The 24,320-nt window shown below is 40.3% G+C and overlaps 1 protein-coding gene across 36 annotated transcripts in view; it reads left to right on the forward strand.

The window, feature by feature from the left end:
* Positions 1-24,320, forward strand: part of ZNF536 (zinc finger protein 536) — a 417,537-nt gene that overhangs the window by 351,155 nt on the left and 42,062 nt on the right. Inside the window, exon 11 of one of the 36 annotated variants that reach the window (XM_065567132.1) lies at positions 9,499-9,593. The exons of 33 other annotated variants lie outside the window; for them this stretch is intronic. In XM_065567132.1, the coding sequence (XP_065423204.1) occupies positions 9,499-9,557 (59 nt within the window). In that variant the 3' untranslated portion in view covers positions 9,558-9,593. Of the gene's footprint in view, positions 1-9,498; positions 9,594-24,320 lie in introns of those variants that run through there. 2 more of the 36 variants (XM_042852209.2, XM_065567135.1) reach the window with 2 other exon arrangements.

Raw genomic sequence — 24,320 nt, forward strand, 5'->3', positions numbered from 1 at the left:
GTCCATGGAATTTGAGTGCTCTGTTTTGATAGCCAATATTATACAATAGCATTCTCTACAGGCTAAATGTTGCTCTGCTACATTGAAGTAAATTCACAGTACTGACCTTAAAGCGCCTGCTCAGACTTCAATAGGTCAGAGGATTAAAAGGCCAAAAAGTCAGTGATGTATTTCAACCAATAAGTGTTGTTATGGGTACGGCCTGAGAGCCAGGGTGTGGTTTTAGTGAATACCTGGCCCCAAACACACACACCCCCGAGTCCCACACAGACGTCTACTGCTCCTAGGCAGAATAATTTAAATGAGGAAAGTCAGTGGAGTTATTCTGGATTTACATTGTTGTAATTGAGGGAATTTGCTCAATAAGGAATCATATAAATGGGCATTTAATATATCCAGGGCTATTGTTAGTAGATATTTAACTTAAAAGAAAGTATTTTGATTTTTTTCCTTTTAGCCTTCTGCTTCATGCCTCACAGTACACTCTAACTCCCCACACTAATTCATAACGCTGAATTATAAGGTGGCAGTCACAAAAGAAAGATTCAGATTGTTCAGTGAAAATGTGAAGTTATTTTATTCATCATTCTCATCACATCTTGGAAGTACCAATCAAAAATAGCTGAAATATTTTCCTAAATTAATTAGAACCTGCCTTAATTCCATGGAGTGTTTCAGAGTTGCCACTGATGTCAGCGGATGTCATTTGGAATGAATGCAGGATCAGACCCTAAAAGTTAGTTTTTGTTGATGATGATTATTAAGCAGTAATTCAAATGACAGTCAGCAGCAGCAGGGAGTGATTATAGTGTCGCGGGACTAAGGCCACAAAGCGTTGAGTACCCTTAACTTCAAAACTTCTGTAAAAGAGGGTTATATTTCATCTCAATGGTTCCTTACTAACTGTTGAGCAATTAGACAATTTTACCAAATCTTATCCTGTCTTAGATTGTAAGATGTTTGGGGCAGGGCCTTTTGTATATTTCCACAACAGGGCCCTGCGCTTTCCAGGGAGCTCTGGGCATTACTGCAATGTATATAAAACATAATAATAATGGTAGTCTTGAGGAGTTAGTGGAAAACAGCTTTGAGGATCAGATTCTTATAGATTAAGTGTTTAGTCCACTTAAAAGTGTCCTAATGTTCCTCTTGGCAATTGATACGAATGTGACTCCCATGAACGTATTTTCCATTTGGATAAAAATTAATCATAAGGTGAAACATATGTACAATGCTAATTCCATTTTTCCTAAAGATCTTGTGAAATTTTTGTAGTTAAAAATACCTATTTCAGGATTTGTAAGCACAATTAGAGTTGGTTAACCTTTTTTACAACAAATATTTTATGCTATATGAGTGCCATTAGAAGGCAAAGCTTGAAAGTTTTAGCAAAATATATCTTACACAAGGTATTTATAATATTGAAGATTGCAGTGGAACTGGCTGAATTGGTAAGTATAGATTTCTCGCGTAGCTGTTGATAGCCCTATGGTGAAAATACACTCTATATTGATTTTCACTGGGGACTATATTATTAAAATATATAAATGTAAAAATTGACTTTGGAAATTAAAAAACAAATTATACCTATAAATCAGGGATAGCTGATAAACTAATAAATATCTATCACTATTATATCTCATTATTTCCCAAAGATATCTGAAAGGCACTTAATTGCAACTCAGTAATCAATTATTCAATTAACCCGCTTCTCATCAAATATATATTTGATACAGTTTTGTGAAGCTTGGGCTCTAAAAGGTTTATATTGATTGCAAGTTTTAAGGCCACATGTTTCAGTTATTGGATCTGTGCAGTCAGATTGACATCTCAGGTTCACTAGAATATGCAAATGTTTTAGTGTAGTGAGTTTCAAAGATGGTTAGAACCGTGAAGTTGATTTGCACTATCTTTTAAAATCATTTCCTAGTAACTATCTGACAAAAGTGAGCTGCTTATATAACACATTATTCAAAATTATTCATAAGTATCCAGCTAATTTTTGTGTGTGGCTTATTTAATGCTTTGGGTTGACTGTGAACAACTTTTTACAGGTATTCGCTATTCAAGATGTGTTGGTTAGAACTACTCAGAAAACTCCTTACAAAACATTTTTGTAGGACTTTGCCGGTTTGTCAAAATCTAAATATTTTGCAAAGGCATTTAGATATCAAGGAAATTCTAAGGGAACCCAGGCAGGAATCAGACGGAAACCTGCCTAGTTTCCTGGCAGTTCACCACCTCACATCAGCTTGCAAAGGGGGCTGCAGAGGATCTGAAATCCTGGAATCTCTGGCTCCCAGGAGGATGGCTCCAGAGTACCTGTCTTCATTTCCCTAGATAATTTCAATTTTTTTTATTTTGTTCCTAACTGAAACAAAACCAAATTTTGAAATTTCAAAATCCTCCACAAAATGAAATTTTCTTTCTCCACCCAGTTCCAGTGTTGGTTAATTGTGATTAGTCAGTTACGTTTCATGATGTTAATTCTGTTAATTCATTGGATGTGTGTGAAACCAATTTGGGAGAGAATACTCACATGTCTGAATCTAAAGATTCAGTTTCCACGAATACGCCTGTATGTTTGAAGTTTACTTTTTACAAACAGTCATGCCAGGAAAACCCGATTGCTCAAATGTTCATGGGAAGTGAGCACAAAAAGTGTGAGTATAGATGAAGCAAATCTATTTAAAAATTCACCCAGTTCTAGTAGTTTTTGGATGCAAGAGTCGTAAAATACAGCCAAATGCTGCTCTCATTACTCCCACAGTCGCCGTGTGAGAGTAGAATGAGCAGTATTTGGCCCACCCACTTTATACACATGCAGCAATCAATTGGGCCATATCCTGGGGTGCACTTGATGTGCACAGTGTGTAGGTCAGAAGTGTACGTGTCCAAAGATGGCTTAAAGCTTTTGCTTTTTCCCAGTCATTTTGCTGCTGTGTGCAGGGCTGTTCTCCATGCATGGAGTTAGAGAAGCCTAAAAGCTGCTCTAATTCATGCTAGCTGCAAACAGGCTCAAAGGACCAAAATCACAACTGAGGATATAATTGGCACTAAGGCATTCTGACCACATTTCCTTTTCCCTGCTATGCTGGCAGTAGTGTGTGTCACGTAGAGTGACCAGATAGCAAGGGTGAAAAATTGGTACGGGGTGTGTGTGTGGGGGGTAATAGGCACTTATATAAGACAAAGCCCCAAATATCGGGACTGTCCCTATAAAATGGGGACATCTGGTCACCCTAGTGTCACAAAAGGTCATCGGTTGGTTTTTTGCTACTGCAGAATCAGCCTTACATTGGGGTGATCTCCCTGGGCCTGAGCTACAATGGCTTTAGGGCAAGACACCAGTAACCGTGCATCAAAAAGCGACTAACTCTGTGCCAGAAAGTCTACCCATTAACTCTAATGTGAGGTAGTTAGATTATCTGCCTTAACATCAAAGCCCAGTGACTACATGGGTAGATAATTTTTGGTAGGGGCAAGAAAGGGTTGTTTGTTCTTTTATTAAAGCAAGTAATAATAGTTCTGAAATACTTTTTAATCAAAAGTTAAATGTCCTAAACCTTAGATTTTCTAATAGACCACTCTTTTCATCATAGAAGGAAACAATTGTACAAAGAGATTCTTACATTTTTGTGCTCCAAAATGGTCAGAGAACACTTACTGCGTAAAGACGGGTCTAGTAGGGATGAAATTGACTGCTTTCCTTCACTGGCGCTTTCTCTTGTTGATACGTTGATTTGTAAGTATATGAGGGTAAGATTGTTAAATAGAGATGATATACATAGAGGCAAAACCCCTGAACTGTGTTGCAACAACTTGCTAGATTTCTTCTAGTGGTCTGTAGTTAGATCAAAAGAGAAGTGTAATCTTTGCAGGTCCTTTAAATGTGTTTGGTATAGAGTGTACCCAAATATTCATTTCTGGCAACTCTCTTAACAATCTTTTTGGTATTTAGATTTTGTTGTGAGTGTGCTTCAGTGTCTAATAGATTAATTTAGTTCTTTGGAAAAGGTCTTTATGGGATTTTTAACTGTTGCACTCATTATTGAATAAACAGTATTTTCTTCGTGTAAAAACAGCAGATTTTTTCCTCTTAAAAACACATTCATAATCAAGATATTAGCAAACAGGGCGTCCCCCCCACCCCCCGGAAAAATATCATAAATAGTCTTGGTATGACCTTGTTAATGCAGGACCACTTTAGTAATCTGTGCCTAATGATTTTTTACATTAAACCACAGCTTGTGTTGGACCCTTGTGTGTCACAGTAATTTAAGAACAGTCATTTTGCACATTCCGATCCCATTATGTTACATTGTTACTGAATAAAGACTGGTATTATGTTGCTCCTATAAAGGGCAGAAGTGGCCTGAATTTTATCTGCTGAACGAATCAATGTGGATTATGTCAGCTGAAAAGAATTGTGGACTGTAGTCTCCAGCAGATGGGGGAGATTTTAAAAATGTATCTGTTTGGTTCTGAATACATCAGCTAAGATAATACCTTGTGGTGACTGAAAAGTAGTTTTTCTCTCTTTTTTTTTCAATGAAGACTGTACCAATTATCATTTCAACATAAAGTATTAGGAGATCAATTGGGAACTGAATGCCATTTCCTAATGTTAATACAGTGTTTTATTTAAGCTGCCTTGACAGGCTGTCTAGGCTGTGGGAAAAAGACTGAGCAAATAATGAGTAAAGGGTTTAGAAAAAAGACAGAGGGTGGAGTTTGGCAAACGATGTGAGCTATTCATCAACAACTCAACAAGGATGATGGAAATAATAAGCACTCCTTAAAGAAAAGGGGAAAGGATTTTTTTTTAAAGAAACAGTTTCCTTTAAAAAAAAAAAGGCATATTCAACTCTAACTTTGTATTACTTTCTGATTAGCCGATTTTAAACTTCCTGGAATCAGCAAATGCTTCCCTTTGAAATGGATAGTATGCATTTAAACAGTGTACATTCTTTAGCAATCAGTTAAAAAAACAGTGTCTAATTTCCTGTTCATTCGTGCAAATTTCTTACCATGTGGCATTGTCATTTAATATCTAAAGTACATTAATGCAGTTCTTTAACACAAAAACCCTCAGACAAATCCCCTGTGTGAAATAATTTGTGTGAACTTTGAACTGACCATAAAATCAAGATCTTATTATGCCCTTTATTTATATGGTATAGAAAACCTTTGAAACGTAATACTAGCACAGATACAATATACACATCCAGTGTGATGTTTAAAATAAAATAACTTTCTTACATTTTTGAAGTGTTTCCCCGCTATTTAGATATTTTATGGTACCTCTGAAAAATATTTACCTTAGAAATCAATAGGCTATTCTAATATTATTGTGTTCCAAGTTGCTGCATTTCTATTCAGCAGATATAATTCCACCATCTGTAAAGTTCTAGATTTTATAATACTTATAAGCTGTTTTTAATCTTTTTTCACTGCCATGTTCTGTCCTGAAATGTCAAAGTGTGCAGAATAGGTTTTGGAATTAACATGACAGTTAAGAAACTTGGCAAGGTTTTACAGCAGATTGTGACATTAACAAAATACAAAGGAGAATGGTGAAATTAACATTAATGTAGGCTTGCAGACACTATAAAAATCTATATGTCCATGATCACGGAACTAAAAATAGGGGTGTTTTTTATGTTGATGCCATTAAATACAGATCTTTACTATGAAAAGAAATTCCCATATGAAAAGCAACTTACTAAAAAGTAATGCTGTAATCCCATCTCTGTTCTGAACAACAGGTTTATGTATCCTAGGTCAAGTAGGCATATGGTTATTTTTGTTTGCTGATGTTGTTTTAGGTTTTTTAATCTGTGATGAAACTGCTCTGAAAGCACCAATATTGTTTTTCAACAGCTGCAAAAGATATAATATGATAGATGTACTGATAAGTGGTGGTTAGTGCCTCCTGTCCTACTAAAGTTGGGTGGTGGAGGCGCTCAGTACCTTCCAGGATTGGCATGGCTTTGTTTTGCTGTGGTGTCTTAGTGTATGCTGTTTTAGAACTGTGTAATCCGTCAGAACTGCAGAATTTTAGAAATATTCAGTCTTACAAAACCTGGAAGTATTGAGTGCCACATAGATCAAAAGAAGAGTTAAGATGTTAGGGAAACTAGCAAGAAAAAGATGCTAAGACTATGCAACATTTTCAAATTTAAAATGTTCTGTTTGAATTTTCAAGTGGTCACCAACTCAGAGCCCTATTCAGCAGAAGTCTGGGATAATTGTCTGCAAAGGCTTTACAAGCTGCAGCCGTTTGGCACTCACAGTATCTACTCCTGATACTACAGACAAAACTCTCTATTCATCACCTCTGATATCGTGCTCTAGCTTTGTCAGACATGGAATATGAAGATGTAGCTTCTCTTCTGACCCTTAAGTGGTTTATATGAGTGAATTGTTATATGCTGCACAAAAAGAAAAGTTATGTACAGTATTTACCTTACAGAGGATTCACAGAGGTTGACTTTCAGGAACACTAGCATACTGTTTAGACTTCAGTCTCTGAGTGGAGTCTGAGACTAGTATTTCCAGGTTCTTCACCTTGCTGTTATCCATCAGCTCAGACCTCAAACCTAATTACTTACAGAAGTGCAAACACATTTATTGTTACCCTCACCTATGCCATACACAGAGTCAGCCCCTTAGCTTACTCATGCACAACAGAGGCAAGAGCTTTTGTGACTGCATGGCACAGTTCAACGAAGTTTGTTTTTCAGGGTTGAACCCTTTCCAGGCCACATCACTTATCTTGTCATAATGCTTTGTCGACACTTTTTTAGAACACTGTTAACATTTTTTTTTACCTGGGGTTTCTGACTCAGACACTGATTGGGCAAAGCAAGTGCAGATGCCAGTTTCAAGGACAACAACAATATTCCTTTATGTGAATGTGATTGGTCTAATGCAATGTACACATTAATCTTACAGGTACAATGGAACAGTATGGATTAATCTGTACTTTCTCTGCTCTTAATCAAGTGGGGAAGGGGGAGATGTTCATGTCACAGATATGGGTATCTACTAGAGCTGGACCTAAGCTGCAATGTTGAGGTCCAGAACCCAACTTCCTTGGAAGGTGGAGGTCTGTAGATCCAGAATCAATTCTGCACATTATAAGGAATGCAACACCTGATCCTGGGATTTGGTGTATGCCCATCTCTGGTATATATAACCCACAACCTTGGGTGCAGACACATGCTGCTGCATGGAGATTAGGGGAACTAGTTCCAGTCTTACATTTTTATTAGGTTAGATAGCTGATCTATTTCTTCATAAGGGGAGCCCAATTTTCAACCCCATGGGTCATCTGAATCCTACATTTGGTTGCTCAGATCCCCCAAGAAACATAAATATCTGTTTTAAGTGCCTAATTGTCAGTTTGAATGTCCAACTATAGAATTTGGACATCCTGTTAATTGTTTAAAATTTGGGCCTTGTATTTGCTTCACATTCTGATCTTCTGTCACTTGATTCTTGACCATGGTCTTGTCCTGCACTACATCTTTTTATCCTCAAGAGCCAGCAACAATCTTCAGGGTTCCAGATGTGTCTCAAATCATTTCACCTCACAAGACCAAGCACAAAACCAGGCTGCAGTAGCCTTTGGGAAAAGGAACTCAGCCTGGTTCTAGGCATTCCCTCAATAGTCAGAAGTCTAGAGCAAAATCTTGCTCAGGTGACAGAGACACTTATCAAACCCAAGGGTGTCACCCTTCCTCATAAGTTTCCCTCTTGAAAACATTAACTTTGCATCAATTTCTCCATTGGAATGGAATGAAATTATATTGGTCCGAGTTCAAAAATATAAGCTACCTCAATGAAATACTTCTTCATGAGTTGAACTTATTTCCACATGCCCGATTGTTGCATCGTTGAGGGGTGTCTGCTGTTTTCCCTATCTTCTTATCATGGGAGATATCCTGTTTTGTTGACAGTTTAATGCATAGTATGAGGCATCCAGCAAACATCTATGTCTTGCCAACTTAAAAAATGGGATCCCCTGTGACCACAGGGACAGTACTTGCCTCACAATAAATTAATGGGCCAGCATATATAAAAGCAAATACAGTTGAATTCATCTATAAGACTATCACTGCAACATCTCCCACCAGGTTCTCTCTTCTCTCTCTAAGGGTATGTCTACACTACCCGCCGGATCGGTGGGAAGCGATCGATCCAGCGGGGATTGATTAATCGCGTCTAGTCTAGAAACTAGGCTAAGAAAAAGCTCTAACCAGACTATTAGACTTAGCCCTGGTCTACACTGGGGGGGGGGGCAGAGAGGGAGGAAGATTAATCTAAGTTATGCAGCTTCAGCTACGTGAATAACATAGCTGAAGTCGACGTACTTAGATTGACTTACTGTGGTGTCTTCACTGTGGTGAATCGACTGCTGCACCTCCCTCGTCGACTCTGCTTGCGCCTCTCGTGGTGGTGGAGTACAGGAGTCGATGGGAGAGGGCTCGGGGGTTGATTTATCGCGTCTAGACTAGACATGATAAATCGATCCCTGCTGGATCGATCGCTGCCTGCCAATCCGGCGGGTAGTATAGATGTACCCTTACATTTTTTTTTCACCTACCCAGTGGCTGAGCTGCTGACCTGCATGTATTATGGCCAAAGGTCAAGGCTAGGAGAGCTACCTAACTGTTGAACCACAAGGATTTGTGCAAAGGGTCAGATAGAGCTTTCAAGCTGTGGGTTGCTGACCTCCTGATTGGAGCATTAGTACCAATAGGACGCCATGCCATCCCATTTCAGTAAATGCTGATGTGAAATCTTGTAAGTGGAAATCATGTATAAACAATTAAAGAAAGGCCCTGCCAAAGAAAGTTTCCTAATTCAATATGAAAAATAAAAATCAGTTAGAGGCACTAGGAAAGGCTGTGTGATTTACTTGTTCATAATAGCAGCAATATGCATTTGAGCTCCATTGGCCTGAATCAGAAATATATTCAGAGTCCTGCAAACTTAGGCCGTGAGCCTATAAAAACTTACGTGCGTGCTTAACTTTACTTCCTGTGTTCTCAATGGGCCACTTGCTATGTATAGAGTTAAACGTGTCGAAGACTTGGAAGTATCTGGGTCTTTGGCAGAAAATCTTTCAAATGCCAAACCGGTCATAAAGACTTCGGTGGAATGGAAGCGATGACCCAGTGGCCAGGGAAGGGGAATGCCAGGCTTCTGAGAATACCTGCCTTCTCCCCAGACTGCTGAGGAATTTCTCACAATGGCAAAACTATCTCAGACATGTCATGATTTTTAGTGTGACCCCAGCTGCCGGTGATATGGGCAAAGGCGAAGAAGCAACCTTGACTAGAATGGAGAAGGACTACAGAGACGGGGTCCTACATAGGCAGTTGCTGAGCCTCACTATTCTCCAGATTTACTTAAAGTTGAGCGCGTATTACATCACTGATTAAACTACTAATAATAAGTGATTTCAGTATGTTTTGTTTTTCTCTAAAGGAAGAAAAAAGCCTGAGGAAGGAATTTGTGTGTGTGACTCAACCTTTGGGAAATTCTGAGACTTTTCAAGCTTCCTGTTCAGGCAGGTATAATTCTGGGCCGGTTGTTCATTTCAGGCATACTCATGTGACTAAGGCACTGGTCTGCCTTTTGAGGGGTGCAGAGTTGCACTAGCCCAGTGGGAGCTCTGGGAGGCATTGTGCCTCACAGGGCTCCCAGGCACACAGAGAGAATATCCTTAACGCACTGCTGTGGTCCTGTGCCCTCCCTGCCCCTCTGGTAATGGCCAGCATCGCTAGCCAGGAGCTGCCCTTATGCCCAATCTTACCATTTCATTGGTGTCATTGTGGACTTGGAGTGTAAATTTCCTTTACTTAAGTTTTTGACGGCATTGAAGGGAACTATTGAGGAATGAGAGAGTGAGATATGGGAACAAAGGACAGCTTTATTCAAGACATCTGTGTGGATCTGAGACTGGCCTGGCATTTTCACAGTGGGTGCTTATTATAGCTTAATACTGTAACTCTTTTTAGATGGTTTTGGTTAATAGCTGGAAATCTGTAGATGACCACAAGAGGGAGCCCAGAACCTGCAAACAAGAGGAAGAACCAAGTTTTTAAAAAAAAAAGTCTGAAAACTGGAAGTTTACATATTGCGGTACCTGTACATGCTGGGCCAAATTCATCCTGGGTGTGACTACCAAGGCTGCACTAGAATTACAGCAGGGATGAATTTGGCCTGTTGGCTGTAGTACAGTGATTTGCAAAACATTCTGGGCTGTAATTTAAGCTTTTTGGAAGAGGAGAAACAAAATCTCTGGTTATGGAGTTCTGAGAAATGAACTGCTTTAGAAACTGCACATGCACAAGAGTTTAATTGCGGGAAGGTTTTCTTCCCCTAGCTGAGTTATTTATGAAGAGGAAGAGTGAAGAATAGTTTTGTTCTTGACAAATGTCCACCTTCTCTACTAAGATAACAAAGAAAACACCCTGTGACCTCTTGACATCATTTAACGTCCCTTTCCCTCCTCCCTACTGTGGTTCCAGGATGACATTTCCTTTTTGGTGCTTTGACATCAGCCTTTCCTTATCTGCTGTCAGATGACTTGCTCTTACTCTCCCAGCATGGAATTACTTTTGGAGACAGCCTAATACTCTAGGCTCCCGTTACATATAGCACTGCCCCTGTCACCTGGCTACTGCAGGTTTACAGGTGATTTCATTGGCATGCTGTATGTGCATACTTGTGAATTGGTAAGTAGACCAGCCCACTTTTTCACTGAGAAGAAACATTAGTGTGATCATCAAATATGTTAACTCTCTGGATGAGAAATCTGTGTGATCCAAAGGATTTGCATAGAGAGAACTTTGTGACTGTTACAAAGTGTAGAGTATTCTTTTTAACATCTCTCATTCTGTTGGGATGTTCCTTTGTCTTTCATACTGCACTTAGTCTATTCCACAATTCCTCTGTGAAAGAGTTTAGTTTTCACATTATATTTCACATTATGAGGATCATTTTTCCAACACTGAGTCTTTCTTAGATACATCCCACTAATGTCAGCTTCTTTCAAGTTACAGTAGTTTAAATTTCTCCTCTAGTCCATTCTCCTCCCAACACCGCATAAAACATAAACAAAAAGCAGTGTTACAAAAGTATGAATAGACAATAGAAAGTAATTTTACCTCACAGCATGACTGAATACATCAGACACTCTTTAAACAACTGTGCTTTTAAAGGTATGAGACAGTTAACATTTTCTGAACCTGATTCAACCTGGAATTACACCAGGGATGAATTTGGTCTGTCTGGATTTTACAGTACAGTGTCTGGTTTTAAATAATTTTCATTATTATTCCAATATTCATGTGTATTTTTAAAAATACTTGCTGTAGTATCCTCCTTGCTGTGAGTGCTTGGAGCATTCCCCTGGCATTAACTAAGAAGTTCTTACATCACCCTCATCTTCGTGGTATCAGAGCACCTTTCAGTGGTGCATTAAGCAACGTAGCTAACCTGTGTCTAGGGTGACCAGACAGCAAATGTGAAAAATCGGGACAGGGGTGGGGGGTAATAGGAGCCTATATAAGAAAAAGGCCCCAAAATCGGGACTGTCCCTATAAATCGGGACATCTGGTCACCCTACCTGTGTCACCTGTAGTTTGCTCTAGTATCCACTCCCCAGGGGGAGAAGTGTGCATCCAATGTAATGTTTTGTTACACTTAACACGTCAGCAAGAACTGTGCTTTTACGTTAGAGGCAGCATAGTGATGTCAAACAATTTATTATTATTCATTTATCATTTTTCTTATATAATATCAATATATTAGCATTTTTATAATCTATGCTAGTTAGAATTGGGGAATTATGTTTCTAATGCAGCATGTTTATTATTTTTTAATTCCCTTTATAAAAAGTTAGTGTAATTAACCATTAACAGACCAATTTACCAAGACTGTATGTACATCCAGACGCGACAAAGGCCATTAGTGTGGATCAAACACAGGATCTTCCGCACCAAAAGTACTTGCCTACACCACTTGAAGTAAATGGAAGCTCCTTTAACTGTGATAAAGTAGCAGGTTGTATCAATTCTGGGACCAACCACTGGAGGGAGAGGTGGTCACCACTAGGCCAGTGTATTATATTAGCACTCTTGGTGTGCTTAGTCTCTTTCATTCTCTCTTCCCCTGCTTTTAAGATTCTCTTCTTCTGGGTATCCAAAGCTACATTTCTCAGTCTTCAGGCTGTAATCTCTCTTTGCCTCTAAGCTCCCAGATCTTTGTTTTTGCTAAATCTCTTCAAGAACTCAATCCCCTCTGCTCCCAGTCCATGTCTCTTTATCCTGTTTAACTTTTGGTCAGATTGTGTTCAGTTACTCAGTAAATTCACAGTAACTCCAATTAAGTTCATGACACCTTCTCTTCAAGGTCATCCTTGTCTCTCTCTTCCAAATAGGCCATGCTTTCCCACAGGCCACACTCTCTATTTTTAAGCCTTTTATGTTAGAACCAACTTATTCGTTGCTGCCCTCTTTCTGTTCTCCCTTCTTACCTTTCATGCCCAGCAATTCCCTCAAATTTATGTTCTTGTTGCTAAGCTAGGGTTTAGTCCTGCTTTTCTTGGAATCTGTGGGAGTTTTGCCACTGATTTCAACAGCAGCAAAATAAGGTGCTTGAGGAGAAATAGCCAAATACCTAATCCTTTTTCATCAGAATTTCTGGTCATCTACACATCTTGCCCAACTTACCTCTCTCTTTTTTTTGTTAAATAAATGAGTTAGGGATATGTTCTTTGTATGATTCACTTTTCTCTCCCCCTAATGTTAGATAGTTGTATAAGTTGCCGAGGTTACCTGAGCCTCCAGTGTCACCTACCTGGCAGTAGAATATGGTAGAAACTTGTTTGGTACATGGAAGGGGGCTGGAGCTGGCAGTGGAGTAGCAAGGTTGAAAACTTAGAACCTTTCCTGCAAACATGGATGTGCAAGTTAGAATTTCTATGCGGGTATCATTTTGTATGGCAGATGCCTATGTGCACTCATTCATTGTAGCCACAGGAGGGAAAAACGCTTATTCTCCATGTGCTTTGGAATTTCCTTATGTCCCTTTTTTAAATTTCAAAGGTATTGGTGTAGTACAATATAGAGCTCCAAATTCATCTAATTTTTATCAGACACCTAGTGTGCTCTGGAGCTGTAGAGCAACTGATGCCGTACAGTGACTCCCTGCACTAGTATTTCCCACTTCCAGGGGTTGAAATGGATTTTTATTCATCTGTGCTTGTGAAGGTCCAAGATGTCTTTCACCCACCATCTGACACTGTGAAGTGGCACCACATTTGAGACAGAAGTTGCAGCATCAATGCTTACAACACGCTTCTGTTGCCCTTTTGCTATGAACCTTTCTGCTTCTGCTTAGTGCGACTAGTTTCAGATTCTTTCTAGATGTAAAGCAGTAAACCCTCATACACACATTGTGCAGTTGCTTTTGTATTGTCAAAATGGGATTACATACAGCAATATTTGATGTGTGCTGAAATGTTGTCCTGCTTCCGGTATACTGCCAGAAATGTCTGTATTCCTCATTGGTGCATCTACACAGCCGTGTAGCAAAATCACACAATTTCAGCCTGCTCTACTTGGAAGTCCCCTGGCAGCAGAATCAGCCATATAAAAGGCAGGACAAGGAGAGAGCATCAGGGGTGCATCCCCCACATCTGTGGGTGATTCCTGTAGGACAGCACCTAATGGGGGCTGGAGGATTTACTGCTGTGCAGATTAGTTTTAGGGTTGGAGTAGTGGCTGCAAAATAGCTCCTCAGCCTGAGGGAGAGGCTCCTTCCTTCCCTCATTCCCTTGCACGTCTCCAGTGTCTCTGCCAGTGTAAACTGACACTACTGTATTGAAGTCAATGGAGTTGCATCATTTTACACCTGCAGAGGATTAGTCCCATTGTCTTGACTTATAGCAGATATATAATTAGAAAGTAAAGATGGATCAGAATCACAATGTTCATATCTGGATCCTAACTCCTCCTGTGTTCAATTCAGTTGGGATCTAGAGCCTCGGTTTGGGTCCGTCTCTCTGTTTACGTGAATGTTTTATATGAGAGTTTAGGTGTCTATTTATCATTATCACACAAACAAGGTTGTATGCTGCCACTTTAATTCAATGCAATCAAAATAATTATAAAGAGAGCACATTAATTTTCTTAACATGAAGTCTGCCCTGTCAGTTTGCATAGAAGGTACCTAACTCAAGGAGGTGGTATATTTATAGTAAATCATTGTATGTGAGATATTTTGCTTACTTCTTGTTGTGTTGCTTAGTAAAGAACATAGTTGACTCACCACAGAAATATCTTGTACTTTTGACAGGGCTAAATCTTGGGTGTCAATCAATGCATTTTGTATTGTAGTGTTATAAAAGGAGGAAGAGGCTTGGGGGAGAGAGGTGGCGAGTGATGGGGGTGAATTGGTAGAAAAAAGTAACTGATATTCTGCGCAGTGAAGAGGAATGTAAAAGTATTGTCCAAAATACACAATCCATTCAACATCTCTTCATTTCTAAACATTGCCTGACAGTTGGGAGGCAGGGCACATAGATTCAGTTCTCAGTTACAGCAGTGTAAATCCATTTACATCCCGCACCTGTGATAACTTCAGTGGAGTTACTCCAAATTTACATGACTGTGACTGAGAGCAGAAGCTAGCCCAGACTATACAGTATAGGAGGAGACAAAGGTTAGCCAGATAAGTACTCTTTTCATTCGTCTAAATTTAATTTTTCCTTGATGGAGTGCAGTCCATCATAGGTAACAAACTAAAAGCATCAGTTCTGTATATTTCTATGGTATGAAGGTTACCTCAGTACTTCAGAACAAGCTTGTGCTGAAGTGCTTTTCCTTTGCTTTTTCAATTAACCTCAAGAAGCGTTCTGTTTCTGGAGTGAGGAAACAATTCAGATTCCATTTATACTAATTATACACTCACTCAATCCTAATCCTTGGCCTCTTTTAAGCACAAAATAAAATAAAGGAAAAATACTGGTTTGGTTTACAAAAACACCCTGAAGTTTGGGTGCTTCACCAGATCTAACCTGAAGTATCTGACCTACTTGAGTCTGCAGAACTAACCTGGAAATCTCACGAGGACAGGCTTTCTAATGAGATATCTGGTATTTGGTGCTGTGGTCAGGCTGGAAATACCTCAGGAGCAACCTTTTGGGCACTTCATGGTTCTGGCTGGGATCAGAAGTAGAAGTGCAGAGGTGAATGGAAATAAAAATAATAAGTGAAAGAGATTCCATTAAAAAACCCCAACCACCTCAAACAAAGTTGAGCTTGAGTTGGACTGCGTTTTGAAAACAGGTTGATTATAATGGATACATTTTAGAAACCATAAAAATACCTACAATAGCTTTCCCATAGATGTGAATCTAAGGTCTAATATCTTAGGACTTCGGGAGAGGGGGAAAGTGGGGGGAGAGAGAGAGAGAGAGAATTAAGATATTTTAAAAACCTAAACATAAAATACATACTAATAATTTTATGTAATTTGTATAGGGATTTAACATTTGTCTGTCCCTTCTGTCAGGCTACATCTACACTTGGAGCTCGGGAGGTGATTCCCATCCCACAGACATACTCATGCTAGCTTTCATTGAGCTAGTGTGCTAAAAATAGTATTGTAGCTGCTGTATTATGTGCATTGGTGAGCAGTGGCATGGGTTAGCTGCCCTTAGTGCAAACCTCCCTGTACCCTGTGGGTCTGTACCTGGGGTGGCTAGCCCATGCCGCCTCTTGATGCTGCCCATGCTACAGTGGCTACACTACTGTTTTTTAGTGCATTAGCTAGTGTGAGTGTGTCTACGTGAGCTGGGACTCTAGCTCCAAGTGTAGATGCTCCTGATCAGTCTCTCCTTTCAGAGAGCCTCGGGGAGTGTTTGGGTTAATACATTCTCTCTTACAAGAGTGGCTCCTAGAGGAAAACTGATTGAGCACAGATTTTTGGTTCCAATTGCAATAGCAATGAAAGCCCAACTCTTCCAAAAGTAGTCAGTGGAAAAGGTCATTAAAGACTGCTGGAAGGAAAAAGAAGTGGGGAAGACTGGGAAAGCCACCCTGGTGTTAGGAGGAATTGTCCAGAGTAGCTCCAGGGGAACTGAGGGTTTAGCCAGAGCTCCTTTTTCATCTCTGCAAGCTGCAGTCAAAATAACACTACCACATGGACCCTGCTGCTGAGACAAGGGATGCCTAGGCCCCTGCCAGCAACAGCATCAGGGAAATTTCCAGCTCAGAAACAAGAAAATAGAGGCTATTATTAAGGCAGAGGGACTGCCTGATCCTTCCATCCTCAGAAATGCCAGGATTCCTTGCTCCTGACTGAGGCAGGAACAAGGAAACCATGAGTGGATCTGGATATCATCTGACAATAGTTTGAGCAGGCTCCAGAGGTGTACACACAAACATGGGGGCTTGATTTCCAGAGCTGCTAATCACCCCCAGCTCCGTTTGATACTGAGGGTATGTAGCATCTCTGAAAATCAGAGATAATTGACATTGAGTAAGTGACTCCTGAGATCTCTCCACCCTATTGTTGCTTTTTGCCCCTATCTCCCACTCAGTCAGTTGGGTCCCTTACCCATAGCAATAGACCCTATCACCTACAAGCCAACCAAGATTTATACACTGAACACTGGGGCAATTATCACTGCATGTACAGCTAGCCAATCTTTGCATAAGGGAGACCCCTCCAGTGTTGGAAGAGAAAATTGTATGTGTGTGAGTGTGGGTGGGGGCTTATATTATTAGTCTATTTACATTACATTTATTTACCCAGCCTTTTCCTACAGTTTCCTTTTTTTGGTATTCCTGTCCCCTAGTTTAATTAAAGCCATGCCTAGTGGCCTGCCTGTCATCTGCTCGTTACTATCCAAATGTGTGTGTGTTGTATCAGTTCCTTAGATTGTATGCATTTCCCGTGCTGGTGTAGGTGAGATGCTCTGGGATTCCCTGTAAAGTTTTATGGGAGGGAGACTGACGCCCACACTCAGAGTGCACAGACTACTTCTCCAGGTGGAGGCTCTGTACAGTCTTCAAGCTGGTACTGATTTACTGTCTTGAATAGCAACTCCAGCAGATCTATGTTACAGCCTGGAGTTGCTGAGAGCCCGAGGACTGCTGTCCAGAAGAGAGCGCCCTTGCCTAGAGGCAATGGGTGAACGTCCCACTGGGGTGGCATTTCACCTGTATGCTGTACAAAGGGCCTGTAAATGAAAAGTTAATTGCATTTTTAACAGTATTCTGATTCTAGTGATATACCTCATTTTTGGTACAGGGAATATGTCTCTAAGGATATGTCTACACTTCAAGCTGGGGTTGTGATTCTCAGTTCAAGGAGACATACCCACACCAGGTCTAATGAACTAGTGTGATAAAAATTGAGTGTAGCCATGGCAACAGGATTGTCTAGCTGCCCCGGGTCTCAGACAGGAATGTTCTCAGGACAGCTAGCCTCTCCTGCAACTCTCACTGCCGCAGCTACACCCTGTCTTTAGCAGGCTAGCGCGATCAGAGCTAGCGTGGGTATGTCTCCTTGACCTGGGAATCGCACCCCCAGCTCAAAGTGTAGACATACCTTAACTGCTAGAGACTTTCAAAACAGAATGGAATTCCTGAGTTTGACCACTGTATGCATAATATACACATACAACTGGGCCCATTTTCAGAAGGGTGGCCACCCTTTTTTGAAACAATTTTGCACCTATGATTCATTTAGAGGTGCAAACCTGAGCTGATGACCTGTAATTAAGTCATTGCAAACATAAATTGGGTTGAGGTGCAATTACTCAGACTGGCAGGCACAGTTCATTATGCATGTGTAAATCTAAGGGTTCAATTTGCACTGACAAATATTAGAGCCAATCAGAAATCATACCCTTATAGTTGTTTATTTCAAAATTTGCTTATTTAGGTTGGTTAAAATTTTACAAATTGAGAGAAGACTGACATTCAGTGCTTTCTCTTAGGTTGTCATTTTATGTTCATTAAATGCCTGTGTTAATCTAATAGAGTTTAGATTTATGGTGGGCTTTATACCATGTCATATTTTAATCAATATGTATTCCAACATTTAGATGGACAGATGAGGAAATCTGCCTCATCTCTGCACTTTTGTTCTATCAGCTGTCAATAATTCCTAATCTGAATTCTTCAAGTGATCCAATGTATGGGTTTTAGTATATTGCATTCAGCACAGAAATTAACTTTTGGGGAAAATGATGTTAAAGGTCACACAGAGTCTTGAAGGAACAATAACTGTGTCTATCTTATATACATGCTAACAGCATCTCTAAGATAAAGTGCATTAGAGTGTTTATCTGCGGGAAGAATGTAGATTGTTTTATCATATCTGTTGTAGCTACATCCTTTTACAAGTGAGGAGGTAAAGGCTGAAAAGAAAGTTCTGTGAAATCTGCTGATTTAAGAACACAGAGCTGCTGCTGCTGGGTTATTTTTATGCCCAATGGGAGTCTTTTCCCCCCGTAATGTGTGTAATAGGGCTTTGACAGAGTGTTTAGTTCACAGGGGTTGTCCAAGCAAAATTCCATAGAGTTTGTTTTGCAGGGAGTGGTATCAAATCAATTCCTGCTTTTCACAAAGAAGTTCAGGTTTGTGTAGAATCCAAATCTCCATGCAACCCTTCCACATCTCCCTGGGACCTCACAGCTATTCCAAGGTCTAAGGGACTCTTTTATCTTTAGAGCTCAGCCACCCACACAACCCAGAGACTGCACCCAAAACATTATGTCCATGTTTCTGTTCCCTGTTCCTCATGTCTTCAAGTGGAGCTAAGCTGTTCCACCATCACAGATCTTCAGGAGTCCACCACAAAGGGACAACAAGAGGGCTAATGGCTTTACTGATGCCTTGTGATTGGGGAGATGCCACATGTAGTTGGTAAAGAAACCCCACCACTAAAAATTCATGGATGCAGGCCAGTGGGGGTAGAACTGTCTCCTAGAGCCTCCTGCCCGGCATGTGAGAGGGAGGACATCTCCTGCTCCTCCTCTCTCCAGAAGACTTTGGAGTATTGATGAAGGCTAACAATACAAGTGATCCTCCTTGGTGGTGCCCCAAAATCTTGCAGTGAGAAGAGTTGGTAAATGGAGGGGCCTGGAGAGGAGGTAGTGGCTAACAAAGAGAGGGAATTCAGGCTGTGCAAACATCTGTGGCCCTGGACTGAGATTATTGAGTTTGAGTAGAACCTAAACCCAGCCTGACTTTTGTTCTGTTGAGGTTTCCATACAAACTATTCATGCAGCAGTATTATTTAGCAACAGCTAGTGATTCTGGTTGGTGCTGAGGCAATTTAACAGCAGAACTGATCTATAAAAACATATTAGGCTAGGATGACCCTAATAATCTGCAAGGAAGTGGACATACATACTGCTACATATGGGTTATCTCAATAATTTCATTGTATTTATGTATTTAAACTTTTATTATGTCTACCACGGACTCCAAGCACGTTGCCCTCACTTAACAGTACTGGCTCTGGCATTATACATTAAATCAACTATAAAAGATACTTCCAGATGACCTAACCAATTCCAGCCGATTACCCCAGAGATCAGGGAAGGATTACTCCCCCTCCTCCCCGCCCCCCACACACACATGCAGAACTACATAGTAGGTCATATTTCACATAGGTGGGGAAGAGAGTGTTGTTTCCCCTTCTTCTGAAGCATCAGATATTTGTCACTGCTGGGAGCTTGTTACGAGACTTGATGGATCTTGTTTCATCTGTTTTGGTAAGTGCAGTGAGCTCACTTTGTTCAAAGATCTCAGGCATTAAACCTGTAGGTGGGAAAGCTCTCATAGGAGTAAATGAGATGGGCAGATTGCACCAGCGCAGTTCTCCTGCAACAATAACAAACATTTTGAATTGGATACTACTAAACCTCATGCTTCAGGGCTCAAGCCAATCTCTATTAGAGATCTAATAATGGCTCTGTGGATGAGGGGAAAGCAGTGGACGTGTTATTCCTTGACTTTAGCAAAGCTTTTGATACCATCTCCCACGGTATTCTTGCCAGCAATTTAAAGAAGTATGGGCTGGATGAATGGACTATAAGGTGGATAGAAAGCTGGCTAGATCGTTGGGCTCAACGAGTAGTGATCAATGGCTCCATGTCTAGTTGGCAGCCGGTATCAAGCGGAGTGCCCCAAGGGTCAGTCCTGGGGCCAGTTTTGTTCAATATCTTCATTAATGATCTGGAGAATGGCGTGGACTGCACTCTCAGCAAGTTTGCAGATGACACTAAACTGGGAGGACTGGTAGATACGCTGGAGGGTAGGGATAGGATACAAAGGGACCTAGACAAATTAGAGGATTGGGCCAAAAGAAACCTGATGAGGTTCAACAAGGACAAGTGCAGAGTCCTGCACTTAGGACGGAAGAATCCTATGCACTGCTACAGGCTGGGGACCGACTGGCTAAGCAGCAGTTCTGCAGAAAAGAACCTAGCGGTTACAGTGGATGAGAAGCTGGATATGAGTCAACAGTGTGCCTTTGTTGCCAAGAAGGCTAACGGCATTTTGGGCTGTATAAGTAGGGGCATTGCCAGCAGATTGAGGAACATGATTATTCCCCTCTATTTGAAATTGGTGAGGCCTCATCTGGAGTACTGTGTCCAGTTTTGGGGCCCACACTATAAGAAGGATGTGGAAAAATTGGAAAGAGTCCAGCGGAGGGCAACAAAAATGATTAGGGGGCTGGAGCACATGACTTATGAGGAGAGGCTGAGGGAACTGGGATTGTTTAGTCTGAAGAAGAGAAGAATGAGGGAGGATTTGATAGCTGCTTTCAACTACCTGAAAGGGGGTTCCAAAGAGGGTGGTTCTAGACTGTTCTCAGTGGTAGCAGATGACAGAACAAGGAGTAATGGTCTCAAGTTGCAGTGGGGGAAGTTTAGGTTGGATATTAGGAAAAACTTTTTCACTAGGAGGGTGCTGAAGCACTGGAATGAGTTACTTAGGGAGGTGATGGAATCTCCTTCCTTAGAGGTTTTTAAGGTCAGGGTTGACAAAACCCTGGCTGGGATGATTTAGTTGGTGTTGGTCTTGCTTTGAGAAGGGGGTTGGACTAGATGACCTCCTGAGGTCCCTTCCAACCCTGATATTCTATGATTCTATGATCTGGATTAGACCTAATGGAGGCAGGTCCATCTCTTCCTATTGCAAGGTTCTTTTATCTGATACTGGGATTGAGCCTTGTGCTAGCGGGATTTGCGCTAGCACGGTAAAAATACTTGTGTAGACATGCTATAAAGCCAGAGCTCCAGCCCAACCACAATGTCTACACAGCCCTTTTTAGTGCACTAATTTCAAGCCGTGCTAGCACAAATCTGTGGACCCGGGCTAGGAGGCTCACTCCCAGATGCAGTGCAGACATACTGTAAGGGAGGCTGAGGTTGAACTCAAGCTGTTAACACAAATGAAAAGCCAAGTTGCTGTCTCATCACTGCTATTTTGAACCAAGTTAGCTAACTTGGGTTAATTACTTTTTTTGCAATGAAAACACACCCTTAGTAACTCAATATAATCGTATAGTCGAACTTAATTAATGTAAAGTTCTTTGTGATCTTGAGATAACAGAAAATCTTTAAGTGTATGGTATTTTTTTTATTACAAATAAGTATATTGAAGAGCACAAACTCACTACGGCAGAGAATTGTCTAGATGACCTATCAAGGGCTTTGCAGCTCTAATTTATATGGTTCTATTAAATGTATTTACCACAAATGTGTGCCAGGAAAGCATGCACAGAAGAGGTCCTCTTTTAATAGACTATTTCCTTTCTGTATATATCTATGTTCATGCAAATCCACTATAAATGCACTGTTGTCTAAGATACAGTTAATAAATGAAAGTAGCACAACGTGTGATTTTAAATCAGTTTAATAAAATTATTCCTGTAGATTTTAAATCATTTTTACAGTTGATTTAACATTTGTGACTGGTTTATAGATTATGATATAGGATAGCGTTTGCATCTTTGCAATTTTATTCCAATTTAGAAACAGTACAAATATTAATTTTTGCTTCAATAATGGAGCCTTTGAGAATTAAACGTGTCTTTTCTCAATACACAGCTTATGAGAATGCTTTAAATATGACTTTTAATATTTTGAGGACTTTATTGCAAATAAAGTTCTTTGAACTAAAACATAACTGGAATATGTTCACAAAAGTTTCTTGCCAGACATATGTGAATGTTTTCCTTAGTTAATTTCATGGTGTGACATATATAAGAATTGTTCTCCATAATATGAGACATTCTGTAGAAGAAATAAACAATGGTAATAAATGTATGTAGAGGTGGAAGTGAAGTAAGCCATATAGGTCATTCAAATATAATAAGATGGATGTCTTTTCAAAAGGTAGCAACATTGTGATTAAAAAATCTGAGCTTCAGTTGATTTGAAGTGATTGAGGGAGGAGCTAATAGCTTTATAATTAGACCTACTACAGATTCATAATATCATCGGTTAAAGAGGAAACATTCTTACTGCCAGCAAAGGACAGGCTAAGGTTATATAGAGCTTTTCCCCTCCAGTTTCAAATTTGGCACAGGTCGGTAGTGCTAATAAGTCATCACCATTTTTTGGCTCTTCAGTTGCCTATGTGAAATGAGTTTGGTGGATGTCAGTCTAGTATCTAGTGGACAGGATTACAAAAATAACTATCATAACTAGCACTTATTGGCACCATTGTCAGAAATCTCATTAGAGAAGCCAAAACGGAAAGAGTGCTAAGGCTGAACTACTGGACTCCCACCCCTGTGGGTAAAGCCAACAGATGCATAAATCTTTCAAAAGCAATAATAATTCAATTAAAATGAAGAAATGAGGTAAGAGGGGTTGAGCTAGGATGTTCTCAAACTGCAATCTGATAAAATACCCATAGAGCATAGTCATAAGAGGTATTTTAAGAGCTAGTGATTCCTATGAATTTTCAGAGTAGATCAACGGACAGAGTTAAATCCTGGTCCTATGTCCAAAGCCTGAATAAATGGGCTTTCATAGAGGAGTGATATCAGAGTTGGACAGTGAAGCATGCAAAGGGCATGTTACCTCTGATCTGGGGAACTTGGAAATATAAAAGGGAATTACATTTTTCATTTCTTTGTGTGCAAAGATAACCCAGAGAACATAAGTTGATAGAACTTAAAGTACAGTGCTCATACTTTAAAAGTATCTTCCATTTTGAATGATTTTTCTGACTTGAGAGAGGTTCCACATTCTGAAAAGGGTTGTATGGATAGAACCAGTATTATTGCCCAAAACCATAGAAATGTTTCAGGGCGCAGATTTAGCAAGGCAGTTAAGAATGTGCTTAACTTTAAGCACGAGTAGTCACACTGACTTTCAATTAAAGTTAAGCATGTGCTTGAGACCTTTGCTGAATCAGGGGCTGAGTGCACCGAGTTAATTCTGGCTCTAAGCACAGTTGTGTGATCACAGTTTAAATTAATTGGTTACATTCGGGGGAGAGGACAAAAAATTGTTTCATAGGCAAACTCAGAAATGCTGAAGTCTGTTCTGCCTACACAGAAGTTTGGAGATCAGGAAAACAGCCATTCCCTGGGCTGATTGCAGTGCACAAAGCACTGGGACAACCTATAGTAGATATGATCATTGGATTCATGTGGACATGGAAACTATACCTATATCCCTATCATTCCCAAGCCTCTCATCCTGTCCTGTGCGCTGGAACAGAGTGTGCTGCCATGGACCGCTGCATTACAGAGGTCTGCATTGTCCTCATACATGATCTCTTCACAACCAACGCCCTCCTCTTGTGCAGCAAATTTTGAGACTAGCAGGAAATAGAAGAGTTAGAGGAGACCACATAGAGATGTATAAGGTCATGTATCCAACTCTGATCAGTCCTTCATTTTTACATTGTCCCATAATACAGAAACAAGAGGTCACTTGATGAAATTAGTGGCAAGTAATTTAGAATAAATAATAGGAAATTCTTCTTCAGCTGCCATGTAGTGAACCTGTTGAATTTACCTACAGTGCAGATCACCAGGTCAAACCCTGTTTTTAAGAAGGGCTGTTTAAGATGATGCCTCAGAATAAAATCTGTAGTTTCATGTTCAAAAATATAGTGAGTTTCAGAACTCCAGGTGTGAAAGGAACACTGCAGCAGGAGTCAAAATAGCTCCCCTTGTCCATGTTATATCATGGCTAGGTGAGTCTTGTCTTCCTCTGAAGCATCAGGCACTGAATCTGTATGAGGCAGACAGCT

Source organism: Chrysemys picta, chromosome 14, assembly GCF_011386835.1.
Source record: "Chrysemys picta bellii isolate R12L10 chromosome 14, ASM1138683v2, whole genome shotgun sequence".
Classification (NCBI taxonomy): Eukaryota; Metazoa; Chordata; order Testudines; family Emydidae; genus Chrysemys; species Chrysemys picta.